Consider the following 27,108-nt stretch of genomic DNA (forward strand, 5'->3'; position numbering starts at 1 on the left):
AGGAAAGACTTGTGAGTTCAATTTTGGGCACACTGAATTTAAGATGACTTCTGACATCCATGCAGAAATGACCCATAAACAGTTGGAAATATAGATTATAAATTAGTGATTGAGATTATGTGTATTTTAAAAAATTCCCTGACAGATAATTTATGTAATTATCTGCCTATGATAAAACCTCATAAGAAAAAAATCTCTATTTCCCACTTGCAAAGATATGGCCACTTTCAGGTCCCAGAGTTGATGCAGCTAAACCCAGAGGCTTGTGTAGGGCTATTCAGAACTGCCTGGGCAATCAGCCAGCAAGAGTGATGATAATAATTATCATCCGAAGAGAGGATAGTTCTCTTATGCATCCTCTAAATAAATTTCTCAAAGTCTACAAGCCTCTAAAGAATGTACTAGTCATTACTTTGCTTCCTCAAATCAGAAATTCCGGACTTTTACTAATGGGCCTTTGTCAAAATGTATTAACACTTTTATATGAAAAACCATCAAGGGCTCCTCACACTTGGATGGAGGATCATTAAAATCTCAAGGTGCGTAGCTGTTTCTCAACCATGAACTAGTATAGCACAGCTCCCCAGTTCTTACCTCTTCTGTTCCTGTTTTTCTTGTGGTGTAAATAGCGGAAATTTACACTGTGTTTTTCTCATTTTGTAACAACTCATCAGAAATGTTTAAGACCTGGATTCCTTGTTTGCTGTCCAAAATGCAGAGAGGGCTTCTATCCAAGCTTCTTTAATGGCTGTTTCCAAAAGGAAAGCTGGGTGGTTATCCAGAGAACAATGGAATTAATATATGAACATGTTGACTTGGAGTTGCAGTTATTGTCTTTAAAATATTATTATATGTACATATTCATTCAACAGATATTTGTGGGCCACCTATTATGTGTCAAGCAAGGTGCCAGGTGTGTGCTATACTTGAAGCAAAGTGCCAGGTGTTGGGAATCCACAGCAGGTAAAGGGAGGCAGCATGGTAGACTGCAAGTACTTAGCCCTTGATGACAAGAAGTCCTGAGTTCAAATCCTGTCTTCCTAAGCTTACTGGCTTTGCTAAGGTATTTACTCCCTCAGCCTTAATGTAAACTAGAAGAGTTAATTTCTATTTTACAGCATCTAGTGTAGCAGTTGGTGTACAAAGTAAGCCCTCAATTAACTAATACAGGCTCCCTGCCCTCAAATAGCTCTTTATTTCCATCACTACTATTCAGACATAGCCCCTGTGCTCTCACTAGTTGAGGAGACAGGTATGCTATCAAGTAATTAAGATGTAGTGTAATAAGTGAAATAATAGGAGCAGGTATTGAGTTGAGGATTGAGAGTTAAAAGTTTGATATACCATGTTAATCTAGCACAATATCAGATACATTTGTGTTACAAGAACCTTATTTCATAATTTTGGTTTAGCATCTTATGATGGTTTCAGGCCTATAAGAACAGCTAATATAATGATCCAGGGTTTTACTGTGTGCAGGCACGGAACACCTCATTTAATCCCCACACCAACCCTACAAGGTAGGAGCCAGTATTATCCCTATTTTACAAATGGGCAAACTGAGGCACAGAGAGGTTAAAATAACTTGCCCAAGGTCACATATCTAAGAAACCAGGATTCAGACCCAGGTACTCTAGCATCAGAGCCCACATTTGTGACCACTCATTACACTTTTTCCTATTGTGTCCTTAAGCTTCATTTTACAGCCAATAGGTATTGTCACTAATTACATGCGAGAAAATTTTACAAATCAAGTGAAATTCAGAGAAAATTCAAATAGAAGGAAAGTAATGGATCTTGAAGAAAATATAGCCCGGTCATTTCTTTTCTCCAGGAGTAACCATGAGAAGTGCTCTCTGTTTACATAGCCTGGACCAGCCAGGCTCCTTCCTATGCACCACTTTCCACAGGTGGCCCAGTCCAGCTCTTCTCTTGTGGGCTGTGCAGTTCATAATGTTCTATAGCTTTAAAAAACTCTCATTTTAAATCAGCTTCACTTTCTTTTTCTGAGAGGCATTAACTCAGTTCCCTGGTAAAGCCCACGCTGACTTGCGAGGGAGTGTCCTGTCTTACCTCTGTTTTCCACTAGAGGGCCCTGCCCCTGAGATTTCAATTTCAATGCACATTTTTAAACTAGCACATCTTTGTCTGATACAAGATCCTCTCCATTGAAAGAATACTTTGATTTTATAGACCTGTTGTTCATAATTTAGGTTGTATGGAAATATGTGAAGGGGAAAATAAGATCACAGTCATTTTACAGAAGGATTATCTGAGAACTGAGCCCTTGGGAATGGGGTAAGTAGCTTACGTCTTCATAAATCAGAAGACTCACAGGAAAGAATCAAACACGGTGGTCCTGAGTCCCAAAGCCCACTTGAAGAATTTCTGTGCACTGGTTCCATCCCAGGTTAGTTCTCCTGGAAGACCTAAGGAACACTTATCTCTGGTTCTTTCCTTTCTTCTTTCCTTTCTCCCTCTTCCTTCCTTCCTTCCTTCCTTCCTTTCTTTCTTTCCCCTTTCTTTCTCTCTCTCCCTTTCTTTCTCCTTCCTTCCTTTCTCTCTCTCTTCCTTCCTTCCTTCTTTTCTTTCTTTCTTTCTTTCTTTCTTTCTTTCTTTCTTTCTTTCTTTCTTTCTTTCTTTCTTTCTTTCTTTCTTTCTTTCTTTCCTTTCTCTCCCACCCCACCTTTCCACTGGGGTGTTAGTATACTAAGAATGTGACTGAGTGAGCACACCAGAGAAAGGCAGGGACAGCAGTTACAGAATGAAGATATTCAGGAGCAATCCCTCAACTCACATAAAAGAGTACTTTTATTTTAGAAAAAACAGCCTGTTAGTGTGACTTTGGAACTTCTTCATCCTTTAGGACCACATTTTTTTATTTCCTCCTTCATACCCTTCCCTAGGGTGACTGCCTTACACCTCTTCACACCTGGTTCATTGCATCACTTGATGTCTTAGCTGGTCTGTCTAACTCTGAAAATCTTCTCCCTCCAAAGTGTCCTTATACTAGGAATAGCCTCTGATGTCTGCCTCTTGATATGTAATGCTTGCCATGATTCGATTCCACTGTGCTTATTGGCTCCTATCCATCAGTATTTCCAATATGTATCTTCTTTGCAAGCTGGCTGGTCACTTTCAATTCTATTCAACAGCATTTATAGCTCACAAGCAAGGTACAGGACACCATGCTGGCTGGCGGTAGATGCAGAGATGAATAAAGCTATTACCTCTATTACCTCTTCATGATCATGAAGTCACGGGCCTTGCCTTTAAGTAATGGGCAACATAGAGGGAAACAAATAATAATCTATACTGTAAGGTAGAATGAAATGAGTTTTAATGACAGAAAGACCAAAGGGGTGGGGGAAGGAGTGCAAAAAGAACCATAGTTAATTTGACTAGTGATATCCGGGAAAGCTTCATAGATGAGGTGACATTTGAGCTGGGTCTTGAAGGATGTGTAAATGGACAGGGGATGGGGGCATACATTCCAGCTGAGCACTGCGCCACACACAGGCAAGAGACTGTGAACATGCATGGTATATCAGGGAGGTATCCCAAATACATGACACAGATCCAGTCCTTTTCTTTCTTTCATGCCTTCCTCACTTGGATGCCTTCTGTCTTCTTCATTCTCTGCCAAATTCCATCCATCCTTTGAGGTCCAGCTTCAGCAGCACTTCCTCCATAAGATTTTTTCTGACTGTGCTAGCTCATGCCACTCTCTGTAGCATGTAGTTCAGAATTTAACTGTAGTATTTGTACTGTAGTTAGACCAGGGCAGACATCATGCTCATCTTACTCTTTGGAGGCCTTGCAACCCCCAACACAGTGCTAATGAGAGTCAGGGCTAGGTGGTTCTATGGACCCATTAATGGGGACTAACAACTTCATTCTGCCTAAATGCAGTTTATTTCTGCTATCCAGCCTGGGATTTTTCATGGGGTTTTAGGATTTAGCTGGTTATGTTTGCTAACACTTAAGGGAAACAATTTTTCAAATGCTTACTTCAATGTTCTGCTTAGCCATAGGTGATTCCTCCTTAGTGTTGTCAAGGAAAGAGGGAGGGTCATTAACATCAGCTTGAACTCCACGACTTTCTGGGATGAGCCTTAGGAACTGAGGTGAATCCAATTTCATCATCTATACTGTCATCTACGAAGTTCCCTCTAGAGAATGACTGCTTCCTTCAAGGGCTATTGTTTTGATGGTTGGGTTCCCCTAAAGTGCCAGAAATATAGCTTAGCAATTCCTTTTAGAGAATGAGGTTACTGGATATGGCTTCTACTTCTTTTTTTTTTTTTTTGCCGTATGCGGGCCTCTCACTGTTGTGGCTTCTCCCGTTGCAGAGCACAGGCTGCAGACGCGCAGGCTCAGCAGCCATGGCTCACGGGCCCAGCCGCTCCGCGGCATGTGGGATCTTCCCGGACTGGGGCACGAACCCGTGTCCTCTGCATCGGCAGGTGGACTCTCAACCACTGCGCCACCAGGAAGCCCTGGCTTCTTCTTCTTGATGAGGCTGTTTGGAGTGTCTATTAGCCTGGTTCTGCAGAGAAACAGATCTAACAGGAAATAGCTGTAAAGGAATTGACTCATGTGGTTATGGAGATTGAAAAATTCCAAGATCTGTAGTCAGCAAGCTGGAGAGGTGATGGTATAGTTCCGGTCTGAGTCCAAAGGCCTGTCAACCAGGAGAGCTGATCGTGGGCATTCCAGTCCATGTGCAAGTCCTAAGGCAGGAGAAGACTGATGTCCCATTTCAGACAGGCAGAGAGAGAGAATGGATTTTCCCTTACTCTGCCTTTTTGTTCTATTCAGGTTTTCAGTGGATTTGGTGATGCCCACCTACACTGGAGGGGAATATTAATCTGCTTTACTCAGTCTACCAATTCAAATGTTTACCTCTTCCCTCACACTTACAGCCTGAATAATGTTTAACCAGATATCTGGGCATCCCATGGTCCAATCAAGTTGACACATAAAATTAACAATCACAGAGTGATATAGAAGGAAAACTTGGCCAGAAAAAATATATTATGAGGTTTCTGAAGTGGAGCCTGAAGAAAAATGCCCTAGCAGTCTAGTTCCTACAGAAAGAGCATTTTCCAACACTCTATTGGGAGACTGTGTCTGCACAGCTGAGAGCTACAACTCTGATGGCTTCCCATGCCACACAGTTATATAGGGTTGGGCTGGTCCAGCCAGGTATACCCTGAACAAAGTTTCCCAGGCAAAGGGACAAACAGAGACTGAAATGCAGTACACGCCAAGCCATGTACTCAAGTGAGGGGCTCATCTGCCCAAGGTGCTGTGTGGAATTGGGGAAGCCATGGACCAGGGCTCCTCCCATATATTGAGTGTGAGAAGAGGCTCCTAAGTGGTGTGTCATGGCAGATTACAGGTGTGCAAAATGTGGATCCTTCACATATGGGGTTGCTGGGAAGAGTCATCACCTCTGGTCATAAACAGCCTCCAGCCATGAGCAATCTTGACTGTTTACCCCATTGGGCCACAAAAATATTTTCTCCATGTGCTGCGATGTGAAGAAGGGTGGGAAGCACTGTGCCAAAGGACATTCCTTGTCATTCATCAGGAAGGGAGCAATTTCAGAAAGGGCATGTATCCATTTGCTTATCTAGGCATGAGCTATGCCCAGCAACAAAGTGTTTGCTTCTTTGCTTACGTGTTGGGATCTGGTGATTTGCAATCTCCAGGTAAGTTCTGGGCAGAGCAAGTCTAGGTCTGGAGCATCTGCCAGTAGGTATGGTTGTAGCTCAGTTTCCATGGGGAGAATTCCATCTGGGAGCCTAGATTACAATTTCATAGCTTGAAGTCCCAGGAGGTTTGCTGTCCTGCGTGTTGATTTTCCCCATCTGCACAAAAGGGAGGAGGACATGTTGACTGAAAGGTGCTGGTAGGGAATTCCAGTCTCACGAGGAGTCCTCTAGAGTCATGCAAATGTCACAGACCGATGCCTTAGATTTCCCTGGTTCTGGGGTAAACTGGGGTAGTAGGGCCTTGCCCTTTGCTGAGTCCCTCACCTCTGTTCCAGCCACCCAATTTGGAAGCCCTTGGGTAATCAACTTCTTAGCTTAGAAAAAGCAGCAGTAGAGAATGTGGATATCTGCACTGATTTTTATTATAGGCTTGAGGCAGCATCCAGGCTCAAGCTACCCATGTTCCATGTTCCTAGTTCAGCCTTCATTCCTTCTGTACCCCGGTAACTGCACCTTGGCCTATATTTAGTGGTGAGTCACCTCCACTGGTGTCATATGCTCTAGTTACTTAGAATACTGCAGACAACCCTCCCACTGGTTTGCAGAGTCCTAGGTTTTAAATTACACATTATCCAAATTAATAATTGTCATCCAACTTGTCTAGAGGGTTTACTTTGAGATGTCTCAATCCAAGAGTCCCTGATTAATCCCTCAAGTCTAGTCTTTTCCAGTGGTATTTTCTTCTCTGTTTCCTCCCACTCTCCTTCCAATCCTGGTTCAAACATGTGGACACCTTGCTTCCCACTTCCTGCTTCTCCTTCCTTTTCCCTCCTTCTCCTCTTTCCTCACTCACCTCCTTTTCCTTCTCCCTCCTTTCATCTCCTGATCACTGAGGAAGTCAAGGTCCTTTTATCTTGTTCTCCAGGACACTTGGCTTATCTTTACATTCAAAATGACCTGTGCATTGAGTTCCCTTACGATCTTCCTACTTGGCCAACTCATAGATGCCTCATAGAATCAGCTCTTAATTCTTATTCATGGATTCATTTGCATTCCGTTTTGGTATCCCGATATTTCTTCTCACTCTTCATTTGTTATCATTATTATCCCTTTCCTCCGAGACTTCCGGGTTCAAATTTATTTTTCATGATTAGCTTCCTACCTGTTAGCTCAGCTATTAAACAGAAACACTTCCAAAATATTTGATTCACCCAGATACCCCAGAGCTGTCCTTACTGTAGCAGAAATCAGGACCCTCAGACAGTATCAACTCCTCACCAGATTCCCCAAACTGAAAGTCCTGTCAAAGATCAGGACTTACCTTCTCTCTTTGCATAATTGAGAGAAGGACACTGAGGCACAGGGAATGTGAGTGTCACTAGAGCTCTACAAATGGTTGGGCATGTTGCACACTGTGAGGGTCTGCTGAGGGAGCAAATGGGAACTGGGGTTCAGCCTGTGTTCTACTTGCCCCTGTGTTCTACTGTGCACTTGGTGTGGACCTGTGTCTGCCCAGGGTAGGGGGAAGGTGGGGGACACCTGCTTTCTAATTTCCACACTGTGAGCTAGCAATGGCCTTGGATGTTATAGAGGCTGGAATTTCCACACTGTAGTTCAGAGGCCTAGGGGCTCCTGCATACAAAGTGTGGGATCAGCATCAAGGAGGCCAGCTTGTGGATGGTCATGGACCTGGGGAGTAAGGCTGTGTGCATGTGTGGAATGAGACCAAGGCCCTCAGCAATTAATCCTGAGAAGCATAGAGTCCCAAGGGAACCAGCTGACTCCTGGTTGGGTAGACAAGATACAGCAGAAAGGTTGGAATAGACAGGACAACAGGGCTAAAAATCAGAAAGTCTTTACCTTATCAGAGTACTGCACTATGGAATAAATCGCGTTCACTGGCTTCTCCTTGGTGGGGAGCACGTGTAAAACACCCATCTTCCCTCAGTGAGGGAGCCCAGGCAAAATCTTATGAGTCCCCCTTCTTACTTCTGCTTCTGCCCATCAGCCCTCCCTGGTTGCACTTTCACTAGGTGGCCTCCTCTCCAGCTTCAACTTTGGTTCCATCCAGCTTTGGAGAGGATCAGGTTCAGGTGGGGGTGAGCATGGGACAGTTGGCAGCCATTGGGCAAAATCTTCAGGAGCCAAGAGGAGGGGTCAGACTGAGTCTTGCTTAGTCAGAATTTTAGCTTTCCATGGGCTCTATGGACCCAGCTGACCTATCAGTCCAAGTACAAGGCTGGATTGACCGGGGAGACCTCAGTTTCCCTTTCACTCCTTGGAGACTTTAGGAGAGCAGGCTGGTGGGGGCACAGAGAAAGGCAATACCATGTAGAAGCCTGGTTCAGGGTGGAGGTGAGGGAGAGACAGGCAGGTAAAAGTCAGGCGAGAGGGGAGGCTGTGGAACAGAGTGAAGCAGCCTGAGGAAAGCAAGCTGTTGCTACAGCCAGACCAAGAAGTCAAGTTCAAGGGGACCTCTCTCAGTTCTGTGTCCTTGAACCCCGCTTAGCAACTTGTTCACCTGTCAGTGGCCACATAACAGCTCTCACCTCACATCAGGGACTCCCCTGTTGTGGGTCCCCTATAGAAGGTGCTTTGCTCTTAGTCATGACTCTCATCTAATCTGGAGTGAGGCTCTCATGTGGAAGCATGAGGCTTCAACCCCGGGAGGCTGTCATGGGGTGACACTTGACCACATTCTTGTCCTCATAGAAAGACTCATGGCATCATTTCCCTGACCTGGTATTTCCTGGTTGGACCCCATCAGGCTCTTGGCTGTGCCTGCTGCCCATGACTCCCTGTCCTGGGGGCCTGTGGTGGAGACCCACAAGTAGCACCACCTCACCTTGGACTGGGGGATTTCATCATAGATCCTGAGCTCTGCTGTCTGGGTGTCTCTTGGAACTGTGACGTATGTGTATATTGTTTTCTTTGAGGCAGCATCTGTGTCACAAACAAACATAGAACCACAGTATGTGAAATGTGGATGAAGTTTTCGAGGTGATCTATTCTAATGTTCTCTTTTTCAGATGAAGAAATAAAACCCCAAGAAGTTAAATGACTCCCATCCTCTTGAGATGGATGCTTGGATCCTTGACTGTCTTTTCCTTTTCTAGGGATGGCATGTGGTATGGGAGACACCTGGCTCAGGTTTCACCCAGAGCTCAGTGGGAATTCTTTTCTGCTCCAAAGCCCACATTAGGGTAAAGAGATTCTCCCCAATCCCTGTGGGGGCACTGAAGGTAGCTTTTCCACCCAGGGTCTTAGTGTCTCTGGCACTTAGCATCCACTGCCTTGCATGGTTAGTTTTCTTTTCATGTGAGGGTCTTAATTTTTTGACTAGAACGATTCCCTCTAGTTATACACTGTGTTGGCCTCTTCTGGTGCACACCTTTCCTTTACCACCTCAATGTTAGACCTGTGGTAGATGCTCCACAAATATTCGTTGCTTGACTGATTCACAGAGTCAAAGATTTGTTAAGCTCTCTCCACATGCCAAGCCATGTATGAGGTCACGGAGCAGCAGACAAGAGAGATAAGTTCCTACTTTTAAGAATTCGTGGGAATTCCTCCCAGTGTACTGCTTTTCTTTGCCCCAACATGGAACATTTGAGGGTCAAGTTGAAAAGAGATAGCCAGAATTTGGGGCCTTCATATTCCAGGGCACCAACATATCTGCAGACAACAAGCCTGAGCTGAGTGATATTATAGCAGGTTGTGTGATTTCTCCCCATCATGAGGCCATTTGAGTTACAGTTCATGTCACAAACTCTCTGCCCCCAGAATGCCTCCTTCTGTGCCAAGCCCAGGTTGGTCAATTGTAAGTATAGTATCTAACACTGACTGAGTACTTACGAGGTACCAGACACTGGGCCAAGTATTTTATATGTGTAATTCATTAAATCCGTTTAATAAGTATATGCAGCAATCCTATTTTTATGCATATTTTACAACTGAGAAAACTGAGACAGTGATAAAATAACTGGTAGTTGATAAATGGTCAAGCTGGCACCTTCATCCCAGACTGCCTGCAAAGTACAAGCTTAGGCTTAATCACTGTGCTGTGAATGCATCTCTTCCATCATACAGGGAAACTCGTGGCTGAGAACTTACCAGGGTTCTTACTGAAGATCTTCAAGTAGGAACCTGAGGAATCAGACACAAAGGAGAGTCAGGAACATGGAATCAGATGTAGAGCCTCGCTACATACAGGCTTGTTATTACGATCGGTGGGAAAGCAAGATTTTGGGTGGACACGGAGTTAGGAGGAATAGGAGGGTATAACGATCCCCTAGCGCCCCAGATCAGGTTTTCTGAATTGAGAATGGTTACAATTACAGAATGATCCAGAGGGACCCAAAGGGATCTAGTGACAACCATGAAATATAAAATTAGTACATGTCCCTCAATGACATTTCAAAGGTCACAGTTTTGATGGAATTGGAAGTGACCTTGGAGACCTAGTCCAAACCTCATTTCATATGTGAGAACACAGAGTCAGAGAGGTAAAGACATGTCTCCCATGAAGCACTGCTTGTTAATGGCAGTGCTAAACTCAAACCCAAGTTCTGGGCCCACCACACCTTGGTGATCCCAGTAACATATTTTGAAGACCATTCAGGGTAATGTTATATAGTCCTCGGGACCATCTTTCTGGGAGATAGTAAGGTGAGGGGCTGGGGATTTTAGGAAGGCTAATTCCCTGGAACAAAGGACATCCCACCTTGGATAAATGACTTCAGTCCCAGGAAGAAGGAAGAAGGCAGGTGCATTTCCACATTTTAACTTCCGAGAAAACCTTACCTTGTCCTCTTTTGTGCAAAAGGAACAAAATCACTGAAGGGAGAATGATTAGAAGCAGAGAGAGCACAGCCAGCCCACTCAGCAGCCCAGTGCGGTGAGTATGGAGGCCCATTGCGATGTCTGGAAATAGAAGATGTGGTGAGACTTGACTCTCAGGAAATAGGCCTTAGAGGCTGGGCAAGCTTGTCCACATTCAGGGGCACTCCCCTGAAGGACACTCAATATGGATAGAGGGGAGTGCCAAAGCTCCGAGGGAAACTCTACTTCCTGCTATTAAAGGTCAAGATCAGAAACTGAATTGGGGAGCTGAGCGGGGGCTGCTTCAGAACACCCTGAAATGCCCGGCATCACCCAGAAGACTTTGGATTCTTTTCCAGGGCTTCTTGGGAAGAGAATTCCCCTGAGTCCAGCCCTGGCATAAGGGAGGCACCTTTCCCTGGAGAACTAGGGCCGATTCAGGCCTTGCAGCAGGTTAGAGTGATTTCTGAGACTCCAGGAGAGATGGACAGAGATGGTTACCTGCACAGAGCTGCTGGGCAGAGATGGAGTCAGAATTGTTGCTGACAGGGTTCCATGCTGTACACGTGTAAGTCAGCTCTTGGTTGTCAGGGGTCTGGAAGACCCGAAGAACATTGCCTTCTTCCCCCAGTGGACTCCAACTGTATGTCACATTCTTTTCTTCTTTCTCGACAGAGCATGTCAGTGTGACATTGCAGGTCCTATTCACAGATGTCATTAAACTCTGAGTAATTTTTGGCTTTCCAAGCCGACCTATGAGGAGAAAACACATGAGCCAGTGGTAAGCTGGAGCTGGCCTATACCAGCTTGTGCGAGTCAACTGTTAAATTTTCAGAAATTTTCATGATGGATGTTAAAAACTTACAATGAAATAAATTATATTAAAAACAAGTCTAATAACTCTTCAAAACTCATCACTTACTAATTTTTTTGGGACAATTTACTATAATCTATGCTCTAGAGGTTATTTACATCTATTGTATCTATCCCTTGTAATGATGTATCAATACAAAACCTTCCCAACTCTGCAGGTCTTAAAATCAACCAAAGTGGGAGTATTTACACCAAAGAAATTGGCAAATGCTGCAAACTAGGGCTTGACTTATTGTTTTCTTGATTGTCACACTAGACTTAAGAAAGCAATGGAGGAGAGGGTACTGAAACAGATTAAAATAACAATGCATCCTGTCTGTAGCCATTATATTGTGAATAGCACACAAAAAATTGGAAATGTTCTTCCAGCATTGGAAAACCACTATCCAGTTCAGCAAAGAAGTTGCTCACGTCATTGATGAACAAGTGAAGTTCCAATATATGTCTTTGTTCAATCACTTTTTTCTTATTACTGAACTTAAATGAAAATAGCAACCAATATATATGTTGGTTGTGTTTATCCACTCCTCATGTTGGTTCCTTCATCAGTTGCAACCATATGTTGGCTAGGAATATAAATGCTCAACAAAGCATTTGAAAGGGGGGAGATCTTCAAGATGGAGGAGGAGTATGACGTGGAGATCACCTTCTTCCCCACAAATACATCAGAAATACATCTACATGTGGAACAACTCCTACAGAACACCTAGCTATTGAACGTTGGCAGAAGACCTCAGACTTCTCAAAAGATATATGTATTTTTTTCCTTTTCCTCTTTTTGCGAGTGTGTATGTGTATGATTCTTGGTGTGATCTTGTCTGTATAGCTTTGACCTAGCGTTCTGTCTGTCCGGTTTCTTTCTTTTCTTTTTTTTTTTTTTTTTAGTATAGATTTTAGTGCTTGTTATCATTGGTGGATTTGTTTTTTGGTTTGGTTGCTCTCTTCTTTCTTTCTTTTTTTATTACTTTTTAAATTTTTCCTAATGTTAATAATTATTTTTTATATTAATAACTTTATTTTATTTTTTCGTTCTTCCTTTTTTTCTCCCTTTTCTTCTGAGCCATGAGGCTGACAGGGTCTTGTTGCTCCAGCTGAGTGTCAGGTCTGTGCCTCTGAGGTGGGAGAGCTGAGTTCAGGACATGGGTCCACCAGAGACCTCCCAGCTCCATGTAGTATCAAACAGTAAAGGCTCTCCCAGAGATCTCCATCTCAATGCTAAGACCCACTCCATTCAATGATGAGAAAGCTACAGTGCTGGACACCCTATGCCAAACAACTACCGAGACAGGAACACAACCCCACCTAGTAGCAGAGAGGCTGCCTAAAATCATAATAAGGTCACAGGCACTGCAAAACACACCACCAGATACAGTCGTGCCCACCAGAAAGACAAGATCCAGCCTCATCCACCAGAACACAGGCACTAGTCCCCTCCACCAGGAAACCTACACAACCCACTGAACCAAACTTAGCCACTGGGGACAGACACCAAAAACAATGGGAGCTACGAACCTGCAGCCTGTGAAAAAGAGACCCCAAACACAGTAAGTGAAGCAAAATGAGAAGACAGAAAAACACACAGCAGATGAAAGAGCAAGGTAAAAACCCACCAGACCAAACAAATGAAGAGGAAGTAGGCAGTCTACCTGAAAAAAAATTCAAAATAATGATAGTAAAGATGATCCAAAATCCTGGAAAAAGAATGGAGAAAATACAAGAAACATTTAACAAGGACCTAGAAGAACTAAACAGCAAACAAACAATGTTGAACAACACTATAAATGAAATCAAAAATTCTCTAGAAGGAATCAATAGCAGAATAACTGAGGCAGAAGAATGGATAGGTGACCAGGAAGGTAAAATAGTGGAAATAACTACTTCAGAGCAGAATAAAGAAAAAAGAAAGAAAAGAATTGAGTACAGACTCAGAGACCTCTGGGACAACATTAAAGGCACCAACATGCAAATTATAGGGGTCCCAGAATAAGGAGAGAAAAAGAAAGGGACTGAGAAAATATTTGAAGAGATTATAGTTGAAAAGTTTCCTAATACAGGAAAGGAAATAATCAATCAAGTCCAGGAAGTGCAGAGAGTCCCATACAGGATAAATCCAAGGAGAAACATGCCAAGACACATATTAATCAAACTATTAAAAATTAAATACAAAGAAAAAAATATTACAAGCAGCAAGGGAAAAACAACAAATAACATACAAGGGAATCTCCACAAGGTTAACAGCTGATCTTTCAGCAGAAACTCTGCAAGCCAGAAGGCACTGGCAGGACATATTTAAATTAATGAAAGGGAAAGACCTACAACCAAGATTACTCTACCCAGCAAGGATCTCATTCAGATTCAACAGAGAAATTTAAAGCTTTACAGACAGGCAAAAACTAAAAGAGTTCAGCACCACCAAGCCAGCTTTACAACAAATGCTAAAGGAACTTCATTAAGCAGGAAACTCAAGAGAAGGAAAAGATGTACAATAACAAACCCAAAAACAAATAAGAAACTGGTAACAGGAACATACATATGGATAATTACCTTAAATGTAAATGGATTCAATGTTCCAACCAAAAGTCATAGACTGGCTGAATGCATACAAAAACAAGACCCTTATATATGCTGTCTACAAGAGACCCACTTCAGACCTAGGGATACATACGCATTGAAAGTGAGGGGATGGAAAGATATTCCATGAAAATGGATATCAAAAGAAAGCTGGAGCAGCAATTCTCATGTCAGACAAAATAGACTTTAAAATAAAGAATATTACAAGAGACAAAGAAGGACACTACATAATGATCAAGGGATCAATCCAAGAAGAAGATATAACAATTGTAAATAATTATGCACCCAACATAGGTGCACCTCAATATGTAAGGCAACTGCTAACAGCCATAAAAGGGGAAATTGACAGTAACAGAATCATAGTAGGGAACTTTAACACCCCACTTTCACCAATGGACAGATCATATAAAATGTAAATAAATAAGGAAACACAAGCTTTAAATGATACATTAAAGAAGATGAACTTAATTGATATTTATAGGACATGCCTTCCCAAAACAGCAGATTTCACTTTCTTCTCATGTGCTCAGGGAACATCCTCCAAGATATATCACATCTCGGGTCACAAATCAAGCCTTGGTAAATTCAAGAAAATTGAAATCATATCAAGTGTGTTTTCCGACCACAACACTATAAGACTAGATATCAATTAAAAGAAACAATCTGTAAAAAATACAAACACATGGAGGCTAAACAATGCACTACTTAATAACCAAGAGATCATTGAAAAAATCAAAGAGGAAATCAAAAAATACCTAGAAACAAATGACAATGAAAACATGATAACCCAAAACTTATGGGATGCAGCAAAAGCAGTGTTATGAGGGAAATTTATAGCAATACAATCCTACCTGAAGAAACAAGCAACATCTCAAATAAACAACTTAACCTTACACCTACAGCAATTAGAGAAAGAAGAACAAAAGAACTCCAAAGTTAGCAGAAGGAAAGAAATCATTAAGATCAGATCAGAAATAAATGATAAAGAAATGAAGGAAACAAGAGCAAAGATCAGTAAAACTAAAAGCTGGTCTTTTGAGAAGGTAAACAAAATTGAGAAACCATTAGCCAGACTCATTCAGGAAAAAAAGGGGGAAGACTCAAATCAATAGAATTAGAAATGAAAAAGAAGTAATAACTGACACTGAAGAAATACAAAGGATCATGAGAGATTACTACAAGCAATTATATGCCAATAAAATGGACAACCAGGAAGAAAGGGACAAATTCTTAGAAAAGCACAACCATCTGAGACTGATCCAGGAAGAAATAGAAAGTATAAATAAATGAATCACAAGCACTGAAATTAAGACTGTGATTAAAAATCTTGCAACAAACAAAAGCCCAGGACCAGATGGCTTTACAGGAAAATTCTATCAAACATTTAGAGAAGAGCTAACACCTATCCTCCTCAAACTCTTCCAAAATATAGCAGAAGGAGGAACACTGATGAACTCATTCTACAAGGCCACCATCACCCTGATACCAAAACCAAAGATGTCACAAAGAAATAAAAGTACAGGCCAATATCACTGATGAACACAGTTGCAAAAATCCTCAACAAAATACTAGCAAACAGAATTCAACAGCACATTAAAATGATCATACACCATGATCAAGCGGGGTTTATCCCAGGAATGCAAGGATTCTTCAATATATGCAAATCAATCAATGTGATAAATCATATTAGCAAATAGAAGGAGAAAAACCATATGATCATTTCAAGAGATGTAGAAAAAGCTTTTGACAAAATTCAACACCCATTTATGATAAAAGCCCTCCAGAAAGTAAGCATAGAGGGAACTTATTTCAACATAATAAAGGTCATATATGACAAACCCACAGCCAACATAGTTCTCAGTGGTGAAAAACTGAAACCATTTCCTCTAAGAGTGGGAAGAAGAGAAGATTGTCCACTCTCACCACTATTATTCAACATAGTTTTGGAAGTTTTAGCCACAGCAATCAGAGAAGAAAAATAAATAAAAGGAATCCAAATCAGAAAAGAAGAATAAAGCTGTCACTGTTTGCAGATGACATGATATTATACATAGAGAATCCTAGAGATACCACCAGAAAACTACTAGAGCTAATCAATGAATTTGGTAAAGTAGCAGGATACAAAATTAATGCACAGAAATCTCTTGCATTCCTATACACTAAAGATGAAAAATCTGAAAGAGAAATTAAGGAAACACTCACATTTACCATTGCAAAAATAAGAATAAAATACCTAGGAATATACCTACCTAAGGAGACAAAAGATCTCTATGCAGAAAAGTATAAGACACTGATGAAAGAAATTGAACATGATTCAAACAGATGGAGAGGGCTTCCCTGGTGGCACAGTAGTTGAGAGTCCACCTGCCAATGCAGGGGACACGGGTTCGTGCCCTGGTCCAGGAAGATCCCACATGCAGTGGAGCGGCTGGCCTGTGAGCCATGGCCGCTGAGCCTGCGTCCAGAGCCTGTGCTCCGCAATGGGAGAGGCCATAACAGTGAGAAGCCCGCGTACTGCAAAAACAACAACAACAAAAAAAAAACAAACAAAAAAACCCGAACAGATGGAGAGATATACAATGTTCTTGGATTGGAAGAATCAACATTGTGAAAATGACTCTACTACCCAAAGTAATCTACAGATTCAATGCAATCCCTATCAAATTACAAATGGCATTTTTCACAGAACTAGAAAAAGATTTTCAAAATTTGTACTGAAACACAAAAGACCTGAATAGCCAAAGCAATCTTCAGAAAAGAAAAACGGAACTGGAGGAATCAGGCTCCCAGACTTCAGACTACACTACAAAGCTACAGTAATTAAGACAGTATGGTACTTGCACAGAAACAGAAATATAGATCAATGGAACAGGACAGTAAGCCCAGACATAAACCCATGCACATATGGTCACCTTAACTTTGATAAAGGAGGCAAGAATATACAATAGAGAAAAGACAGCCTCTTCAATAAGTGATGCTGGGAAAACCAGACAACTACATGTAAAAGAATGAAATTAGAGCACTCCCTAACACCATATACAAAAATAAACTCAAAATGGATTAAAGATCTAAATGTAAGGACAGACATTATAAAACTTTAGAGGAAAGCATAGGCAGAACAATCTATGACATAAATCACAGCAAGGTCCTTTTGACCCACCTCCTAGAGAAATGGAAATAAAAACAAAAATAAACAAATGGGACCTAATGAAACTTCAAAGCTTTTGCAGAGCAAAGGAAACCATAAACAAGACGAAATGACAACCCACAGAATGGGAGGAAATATTTGCAAATGAAGCAACTGACAAAGGATTAACCTCTAAAATTTATAAGCAGCTCATGCAAATCAATATCAAAATAACAAACAACCCAATCCAAAAATGGGCAGAAGACCTAAATAGACATTTCTCCAAAGAAGATACACAGATTGCCAACAAACACGTGAAAGAATGCTCAACATCACTAATCATTAGAGAAATGCAAATCAAAACTACAATGAGGTATCACCTCACTCCAGTCAGAATGGCCATCATCAAAGAAATCTACAAACAATAAATGCTGGAGAGTGTGTGGAGAAAAGGAACCCTCTTGCATTGTTGGTGGGAATTTAAATTGATACAGCCACTATGGAGAATAGTATGGAGGTTCCTCAGAGAACTAAAAATAGGACTACCATACAACCCAGCAATCCCACTACTGAGCATATTCCCTGAGAAAACCATAATTCAAAAAGTGTCATGTACCACAATGTTCATTGCAGCTCTATTTGCAATAACCAGGACATGGAAACAACCTAAGTGTCCATCGACAGATGAATGGATAAAGAAGATGTGGCACATATATACAATGGAATATTACTCAGCCATAAAAAGAAACGAAATTGAGTTATTTGTAGTGAAGTGGATGGACCTAGAGTCTGTCATACAGAGCGAAGTAAGTCAGAAAGAGAAAGACAAATACCGTATGCTAACACATATATATGGAATCTAAGTAAAAATAATGTCATGAAGAACCTAAGGGTAAGACGGGAATAAAGACACAGACCTACTAGAGAATGGACTTGAGGATATGGGCAGGGGGAAGGGTAAGCTGTGACAAAGTGAGAGAGTGGCATGGACATATATACACAACCAAACATAAAAAAGATAGCTAGTGGGGAGCAGCCGCATAGCACAGGGAGATCAGCTCGGTGCTTTGTGACCACCTAGAGGGGTGGGATAGGGAGGGTGGGAGAAAGCCGCACGATGGAGGACATATGGGGATGTATGTATAGGTATAGCTGATTCACTTTGTTATAAAGCAGAAACTAACACACCATTGTGAAGCAATTATACTCCAATAAAGATGTTTAAATAATAAAAAAATAAAAGTTCATTTAAAAAATGTTTTTACTAAAGCAAAGAAAAAGTAAATGATAAAAGTTGTAGGTAGTAAAGGGTTACCAAAAACCCAATTATATATAAGTTGAGGCAATATCTAGATCTGGAGCTGGCAGAAGGAAAGGAAAAACCTTTTACCAGGAGATAAGAAAAGGACTACATTCAGAGCTGATAAGTTTAGTTCATTCTTGTCAAAACTGCTGCAATGTGGTTTGCTCCTCCCACTATTGCCATGTGAGAGAGGAAATAGAGGAAGGAACTGGCACATAACTTTCTAATTAGTGTGAAGTCTGTAAAGGCAATAAATTCAGCACTGTAAACATAGGAACCATTTGTCTGTACATGTGAGGGAGTAGAACATGGGAACTAAGAGCTGTAAAGTCTTTGATTCCAACCTAACCAGATACTCTGGTCCTAAGAGTCTCTTAGAGGGAACCATTCCAAATCAGAATTAGTGATAACTTGCCAAAGAGCTTCTAAAGAAGTTTGGAGTAGAGACCTTGATCAGCTATAACAGTGATAGATACAGATATGTATAGTGAAAAAGGAACCAAATGGTGTGTGTGTGTTTCCGTAGAAATTTGATTTACAACAGTGTTGAAGTCTCTGCTTGTTGTTCACTTATTTTTAAAAAGACCTTTTTTTTTGTGGGTGTCAAGGTGGGGGATAGTGGTGAAGAATAGGATTCCATCTCATTTTTCTCTGCAGGAACAGAGATGTTACCTACACAAAGCTGATGGGCAGAGAAGGTCAGGGTTGTGGCTGACAGGCCTTCATCCTCCCAAGTAAAAGTGTGGAGAAGCCATTGGAGACTAGGTTCAGAATCCAGGCTCCACTGTTCTCTAACTATGGAATGGTGGAGAAGGTATCCAGCTGCACTGAGCTTTGGTTTCCTCAATTATAACACGGGGACAACAATTTTCTCTAGCTAGGGTGGTTGTGAGGATTAGATGAGCTATTATATATAAAGACCACTCTACTATCCATCTATCATCTATCTATCTATCTATCTATCTATCTATCTATCTATCTATCTATCCAGCATCAATCTATTTATGCTTATATGTACTTTAATTTTCTACTGAAGAAGCAAAATAAACTGGCAATAGTGACTGCCTCTGAAAAGGAAGAGTTGCATTTCATTGTATTATCTTTTGCTCTGTTTGTGCACATATTGCCTAAATATGTATAATCTTTATGTATTTTAAAAAATTAGGTGGTAGAATGCCATACAAATAGTGTTCATTAAATGTCAGTTTCTTTCTCTTTATCTTCTCAGCTAACTACCCAAAAAGTGCAGATTTTTTTGTATGGACTTTCTCTAAGATTTTACAGTAGTCTGCCCTAATTGCAGATGGTTTAACACCCCCTAAAGACTGAGTGGGTAAAACTAAACATATAACGGGATGAAAACAAACATCATAAGATTGAACGCCCTCTATATTTTCTCAGCCAAAGTTCTTGAATGAGTCAGATGTTTTCTGAAGTGTCCACACTTGGGTATGGTTCTTTGACTCTGTCGCTCATGCCCAGTTCAGAGCCTTCTTCATCTAGGAAGTTCTTCCTAGCTAGAATCTAAAAAGGGGACAAGGGTTAAAAAATTAATAACAACAGCTAGTTATTGAGCATCTACTTTAAGGCTTGCACTGTACTAGGAGCTCAACTAACACTATCTCAATTAATCCCACCTATTACAATCTACATTCTATAGGTAAGGAAATTTAGGCCCAGACAAGGTAAACAACTTTGCCAGGGTCACACAGTTGGCAAGGGTTCTAATTCTGACATTAATGCTCTTTACAGTATGCGTCCTATCCAGATGCAACCTGATTGAATTATGCTATATTAATTGAGCACTTACAATTGTCAGGCACTGTATTAGGACCTGGGACTATTATGATTAATTCACTTTTCCATTCAACAAATACTTCTGCAGCACCCACTATGTGCCTGGCAAGGTAGGAGCTGGGAACATGAAGTGTATCATATACCAGTCTCTGCCTTTATGGAGCTTGAACTTTAGTGGATTAACTGTATAACTGAATTTTATCTATTAGTCGCATTTCTGTGTTTTTCTGCTGTGGGGCAGATGGACAGTAAAATCCTTGAGACATGGCTCAAATATTCTCTATGCTATAAATTAGTGCTGAAATAAAATGTTAATCACTTATGTAATTTAAATTTTTCTAATAGCCACATTAAAAGTAGTGAAAATAAACAGGTGATGTAATAATGTATTTTATTTAACTCAATATATCCAAAATGTTATCTTAACCTGGAACCAATATAAAATTGATTAATAAGATATTTTATGGGTTTCTTTATTGATGCTAAATCTAGTGTGTATTTTACACTTAGAGCACATTTCAATTTGTACTCACCACATTTCAAATACTTAATAGCTACATGTAGCTACTGACTACCATGTTGGACAGAGCAGTTCTAGATTAGCACTTCTCAAACTTCAGCACACATAGGAATAGTTCAGAGAGAATGTTAAAACACAGATTCCTGGGCTTCACCACCAATGGTAAGGATTGTGGCCTGAGAATTTACATTTCCAATAAGTTCCCAGGTGATGCTGATGTTGCCAGCACACAGGCCACACTTTGAGTAGCATTGCGTAACACACCACACACATCTCCTAGTGAACTGCATAATTTTAGTGATGATAACAGTACTAATATTTTACCTTTTAAAGGCACTTTGCATTAGCTACTGGAGAAATTAAAATTAAAAACCAAAATGAAATATACTACTCATCAGAATGACCAAAATAACAGTGACAACACTAAATGCTGTGAGGATGTGGAGATACTGATCATTCGTACATTTTTGGGGGGAATGCAAAATAATTTGGCAATCCTTTTAACACTAAAAATGACTCAAAAGTTCTGGAGAGAGTTATGAAGCCATGAAAAGATACGAAGATAACTTAAATGCAGGTTGGACGAAGCCAACCTGAAAGGGTTACATACTGTTTGATTCCAACTACATGACATTCTGAAAAAGACAAAACCATGGAGACAGTAAGATCAGTGGTTGCCAGGGCTTGGGGGGAGGGATGAATAACAGAACACAGAGGGATTTTAGGGCAGTGAAACTATTCTGAATGATACTGTCATGGTGGATAAATGTCATTATATATTTGTCATTACCCATAGAATGTATAACACCAAGAGTGAACCCTAATGTAAACTGTGGACTTTGGTTGCTAACGATGTATCAATGTACATTATTAATTGTAATAAATATATCATTCTGGTGGGGGATGTAGATAATGTAGGAGGCTATGTATGTCGTAGGAGGCAGGGTGCATATGGGAACTCCGTACTTTTTACTAAACTTTTGTATGAACCTTGAACTGCTCTAAAAAATAGAATCTATCTAAAAGGGGAAAACAATTTCTGGAGTTGAAAAGTGGTGATGATTGCACAACAATGTAAACGTACTTAGTGCCACTGAATGTTACACTTAAAAATGATTAACATGTTAAATGTTATGTATATTTTATCACAATAAACCATTTAAAGAAAGACAAATGGACTTACCATATGATTTCATTCTTGGACATTTATCTTAAAGAAACAAAAACTTACTTCATGCAGAAACTTGTACACAAATATTCATAGCAGTTTTATTTGTAATAACCCCCAAACTAGAAACAACTAATATATCCCTCAATAGGTGAATAGTTAAACAAAGTAGTACATCTGTACCATGAAATACTATCCAACAATAAAAATATATAACCTGTTGATACTTGCAACAATTAGGATGGCTCAAAGAAATTATGCTGAATGAAAAAAGCCAATCTCCAAAGCTTGCATACTGCATGATTCTATCTATGTAACATTTGTGAAGTAACATAATTTTAGATATGAAGAATGGATTAATGTCTTCCAGGAGTTTGGGAGGGGAAAGTGGGTGGCAATGAGTGACTATAAAGGGATGAAGGAATCTTGTGACATCGGTACAGTTAAGTATCTTGATTATGGTAGTGTTTACATAAGGCTATTTATGTGAATAAATTGTACAGAGCTACACACATACACATAAATAAGTGCCTATATAACTGGTGAAATCTATTCAATAAATAAGCTCTACAGATTGTACCAATGTCGATTTCCTGGTTTTGATATTGTACTCTGGTTATGTAAAATGTTATCATTGGGAGAGGTGGGGGGGAAATGCACACAGGCCCTCCCTATACATTTCTTTACACCTTTCTATGCAACTATAATTATTTCAAAATAAAAAGGTTTTTAAAAAGTACTTTGCATACACTGTCTTACTTGATCTTCACAATAACTATGGGAAATAAATAGTATGATTATTTACATTTTATAGAAAAGGGAAACAAGGTCCACAGGAAGAGTACATAGCTAAAAGCAAACAAAGCCACATCCTCTTAAGTACTGATATATTTATGTAAGTATTTATAAGTATAAAAAGATTTAGAGAACCCAGCTGTCAGAAATAAAAGTGTTCTTTAGACAGCAAATTGCAAAGTAAAAATAAAAAACAAGCCCTCTGTCTTCCCACAACTTACGATAGACTTGAAGATTGTAGCACCTAGTGGTGGTGGTGATCATTTCAGAGGTCATTACATTTATGTCGGCTTTGTAGATCCCTGAGTCTTCCAACCTCAGATTTCTGAGCTCCAGGTTATAGTTCTGACCTGAGACATTTATTCGTTTATGGTAATTTTGGTGGGTTATGGAAATTGTGGGTGCTGCTCCTGAGTTTCCTGGTGTTACAAAAGCGACAGATGTTTTGGAATTCCAAGAAATGCTGATAACTTTCTGTGATTGTTGGATATTTAAGGGGAAAGTAACTAACTCCCCCAGAATCCCATTCACCATGAAGATGTCTGTGTCACTTCCAGCTGCTTCCAGACCTGAGGACATAAATAGAAAATCATAACCATTTGACTGTTGCACCTTTTAGAATTCCCTGTTCCCCCAGGTTTGGATCTCCCCAAGGAGCCGCTCATCCAGTTTCTTGATGATATCTTCTTTTTTGTGGGGGCATTCTGCTTTAAATATATTTAATATGATGGCTAAATATTCTAAAGGATTCTCTTTCAAAAACTAAGTTTCCCAGTGAATTTTAAGCGATCCATTTCATTAAAATTTATTTATCTAGACATATAGACTCTGAGAGCTAGATGGAATTTGAGAGATGAAGGCCATAAATTTCCATGAGGTCTGAGATATTAAATGTTCTTTCTTTCCCAAGTCATATTGCCAAGTGGTCAAAGAGCTGGGACAAGAGCCTATGATGGCTACTGTGGTCTTTGCAAATAGAGAGCTACACGTATGCCTCTATTCCTAGAAGATATAGGCAGAGAGTGCTTTAGAGGCTCTGGAGTAAATATTCCCCAAGCTGGTGATTTTGGGGGGGCTTTTTTGTTCATTGCTATATCCCTAGTCTTTAGACAAGTACTTGACACATAGTGGGTGCTTAGTAAATATTTGTGGAATGAGTTAATAAATGGAATTAAGTTATGTGTTGCCTAGGATCTTTTGGAGCAACTTCTGAAGTAAGCAAAGTTAGTTTATTCATTTATACTTTTATGAATGAATGAATGTATGTATTCAAGGTCAGCTTTGTTCCAGATACTATGGCAGGTATTTATTAATTTAATTATAATACAAAAGTTTGTTGAGCATCTACTCCTTAAAGCATGATGTAAGGAGATGGGGGTACAATGGTGAGTAAAAATAGACGTAGTTCCTGCTCTCTGGAACTTAACAGTTAAATGAAGAGAACTGGTTTGATTGGATAAGTGCAAATGGTATTAAGTGTTATGGTACTTTGAGAGAGAATAAGAAGGGGACTTGATTTGTTCTGGGAATCCAGCAGTACTTTAGGGTAAAAGCTGAAGGATGAATGCTTTTAAAATCTAACACGGAAAAAAATGAAATGTTTATTTTTTTCTCTTCTCCTCTATTACCTTATGAAGATAAATTGATTTAATACATAGTTTGTAAAATGAAAGGCAATATAATTATAGGGTGTTTTTTCTCGTTTTCCTTCTATTCTTTCATCACTTTGTTATTCTCACTGAGCTATATAGTGTGAAATAGTGTATTAAGCCAGCATGTATGATATTCAAAATGCTTAATAACCAATAAATACAGGCCCTGACCAATCAAGTAGGGCTTCAGCCATAAAGAGTAACAGGGCTATTCTGATGAGTACTGGTTGCATGCAAGCCACGAAGAACAGAACAAAAGTTTCCCACGTAAGTGAGTTCAGGCTGACACTAAATTTTATCCAGGCTTGGCATAAAGAGGGCAAGAATAGGGCTTCCCTGGTGGCACAGTGGTTAGGAATCTGCCTGCCAATGCAGGGGACACAGGTCCGAGCCCTGGTCTGGGAAGATCCCACATGCCATGGAGCAACTAAGCCCGTGTGTCACAACTACTGAGCCCATGTGCCACAACTACAGAAGCCTGCATTCCTAGAGCCCGTGCTCCACAACAAAGAGAAGCCACCACAATGAGAAGCCTGTGCACCACAACGAAGTATAGCCCCCTCTCGCCACAACTAGAGAAAGCACATGAGCAGCAATGAAGACCCAACACAGCCAAAAATAAAAATAAATTAATTAAAAACAGAAAAGAGGTCAAGAATAAAGGTCATTGAGAATACAAGTCATTTTGAAGTGTCAGAAAAGCAAAGATATTTCTTAACCTGATGGTGCTGTCTCACTATGGCCACCCCCGCTCTCCAACACAGTAACTCCTTAATGAGCCAGGGACTTCTAATATAAACGTCTTTCCTTTCAGAACATCCAAGATTTTCCCTTAGGAGGAATATCCCAGGCAAGGAGTGGTGACTTAGGTGGGGTGGGCTAAGTACAGAATGAGACATAACAGGGCCCTGAGGGAAAGAGCGACACAAATGATCCCTATCTACAAACATTTATTAAGTGCTAATTAAGTGTCAGATGCTGTGTTAGGGACTCAGGGATGAATAGAACATGGTGGCAGCCCTGAGGAGCTCACAGCCCAGAGAATAAGACACATGAGCATTCAAGTAAACAATAATACAATATGATGAGTACTAAATGGTAAAAGCAAAAGGAACAAACCACTAGGGGAACAGGAGAGACTAAGCTTGCCTTCAGTGACAGGAGTCAGAGTTTATTAAAATCTATTCCTTGAACATTAATTATCCCCAGAAAAACTCTTCCGCTGGGCTGATAAGGTCGGGTAGAGGGGCACTTAGAGTTTCCCAGCCTGAATTCTTGGATGTGCCGGATATGGACATGTGACCTGTGCAGTCGTACAGAGCCTTGAGCTCAGAAGGACCTGAACTTGATTTAATGCTGCCATGTCACTTTGAACTTCTTAATATTATTTGAAGAAGGGACCCCATATTTTCATGTTCTACTGGGTTCCACAAATTATATGGCTGGTCCTGGTGCCAGATCTCCCACGTCTCATAAGGATTTTTTTTTTTAGTCAGGTCCTTGTGCCTAATTTCCATTCTGTTCTTTGGATTCAGGTTCAGTGTGAGAAGACTCATAATTCTCTTATCAAACCCCAGGAAGTGGTGGGAAGTTTGCTAAGGCTGAGGCTTTCTTAATAGGAACACAATTGTGTGGTCACAAAATGATTGGTGTGTGGTGTTGTTTTTGAAGTTTGTCTTGTCTTCTGCAGCAAGTCATTCAGGAAGTGATGCTGGGGCATCAAAGGATAAGGCAGTGGGGGTGGCAGATATGTTAAGCTAGTGGAAGCCCTGTTGCTATTTTGTGCTGTGGTGTTGGGGATGAGATTCCTGGGCTTGCTGAGAAAAGGTGTAGGCCTTGCACAAACGTAATATGCACCTTTGGACATTCCATCTGAGGTCTGAGGCAGCTGCAAAACCATAGCATGCAGCAGAAAGATAAGGAGGCTTGAAGACATAGGTGCTAGTACTTCTACTTATGAGCTGGGCAAACTTAATAAAACCAGAAGACTTTTCTGAGTTTCAGTATTTTCATCCACAGAATGGAAATAATAACTATAAAAATTGCCTATCTAATTAGTGATCAGAAAATCGTATGAGTAGAAACTCTGGTAACCATCAAACCAAAATAAATGTTAGTAATGATTCTCATTCTCATCCTCACCTTAACAATTAGGACATGCCCTTTAGGGCTTCCCTAGTCCCTCTCTATGATGGCCTTCATGACACCAGGGCCATACTGAAGAATGTATGAAGAGCCATTATTAAGGGCTAATTCAAGTAAAGCAAAGAGGGATAGAGTTTTCAGTACCACTCCACTTGGTGGCCTTTATTCTTCTCTTAAAGACTTCAGTCTTTTAAAAAAAGAATCTCCGTATCAACCAACCCTAATATTTATATTTCTAGGTGCTGAGGGGACTCAAACATTATATTAGTGTTGGAGGAGACCTTAAGAAAACTCAATTTCAGAGAGAATTTGTGGCACAAAAATGTCTTAAGGACTTACTAAGAAATGCACTATGCAAGTCTATGATCAAGAAAATTTCCTTGTCTTTTTTAGAAATTTCATATATGCTTAGGGAAATGAGACACACACACAGACACACATAAATCTCCTTTACAATATGAAGTGGTAAATGATAAATTTAAGCAAATGGTAGAGACAATAATTGCAGTAGGATTTCAAAGAAGGGAGAGATCACTTTGATCTGCAGTTGTTAGAGAAAACTTCTTGGAGGAAATAGAATTTGAGGAAGACCTTGAAGAGTGAATAGAATTTTATT

At 40.4% G+C, this 27,108-nt stretch overlaps 1 protein-coding gene across 2 annotated transcripts in view; it reads right to left on the bottom strand.

The window, feature by feature from the left end:
* Positions 1-5,126: 5,126 nt before the first annotated feature.
* CD84 (CD84 molecule) overlaps positions 5,127-27,108 on the bottom strand; it is a 34,761-nt gene continuing 12,779 nt past the window's right edge. For both annotated transcript variants that reach the window (XM_079935170.1, XM_079935171.1), the window contains exons 2-7: positions 22,917-23,264; positions 11,043-11,294; positions 10,524-10,643; positions 9,834-9,866; positions 8,566-8,663; positions 5,127-5,876 (exon numbers count right to left, since the gene is read on the bottom strand). In XM_079935170.1, coding sequence (XP_079791296.1) covers positions 5,811-5,876; positions 8,566-8,663; positions 9,834-9,866; positions 10,524-10,643; positions 11,043-11,294; positions 22,917-23,264 — 917 coding nt within the window. In that variant the 3' untranslated portion in view covers positions 5,127-5,810. The remainder of the gene's footprint in view (positions 5,877-8,565; positions 8,664-9,833; positions 9,867-10,523; positions 10,644-11,042; positions 11,295-22,916; positions 23,265-27,108) is intronic.

Source organism: Stenella coeruleoalba, assembly GCF_951394435.1.
Source record: "Stenella coeruleoalba genome assembly, chromosome: 1".
Lineage (NCBI taxonomy): Eukaryota > Metazoa > Chordata > Mammalia > Artiodactyla > Delphinidae > Stenella > Stenella coeruleoalba.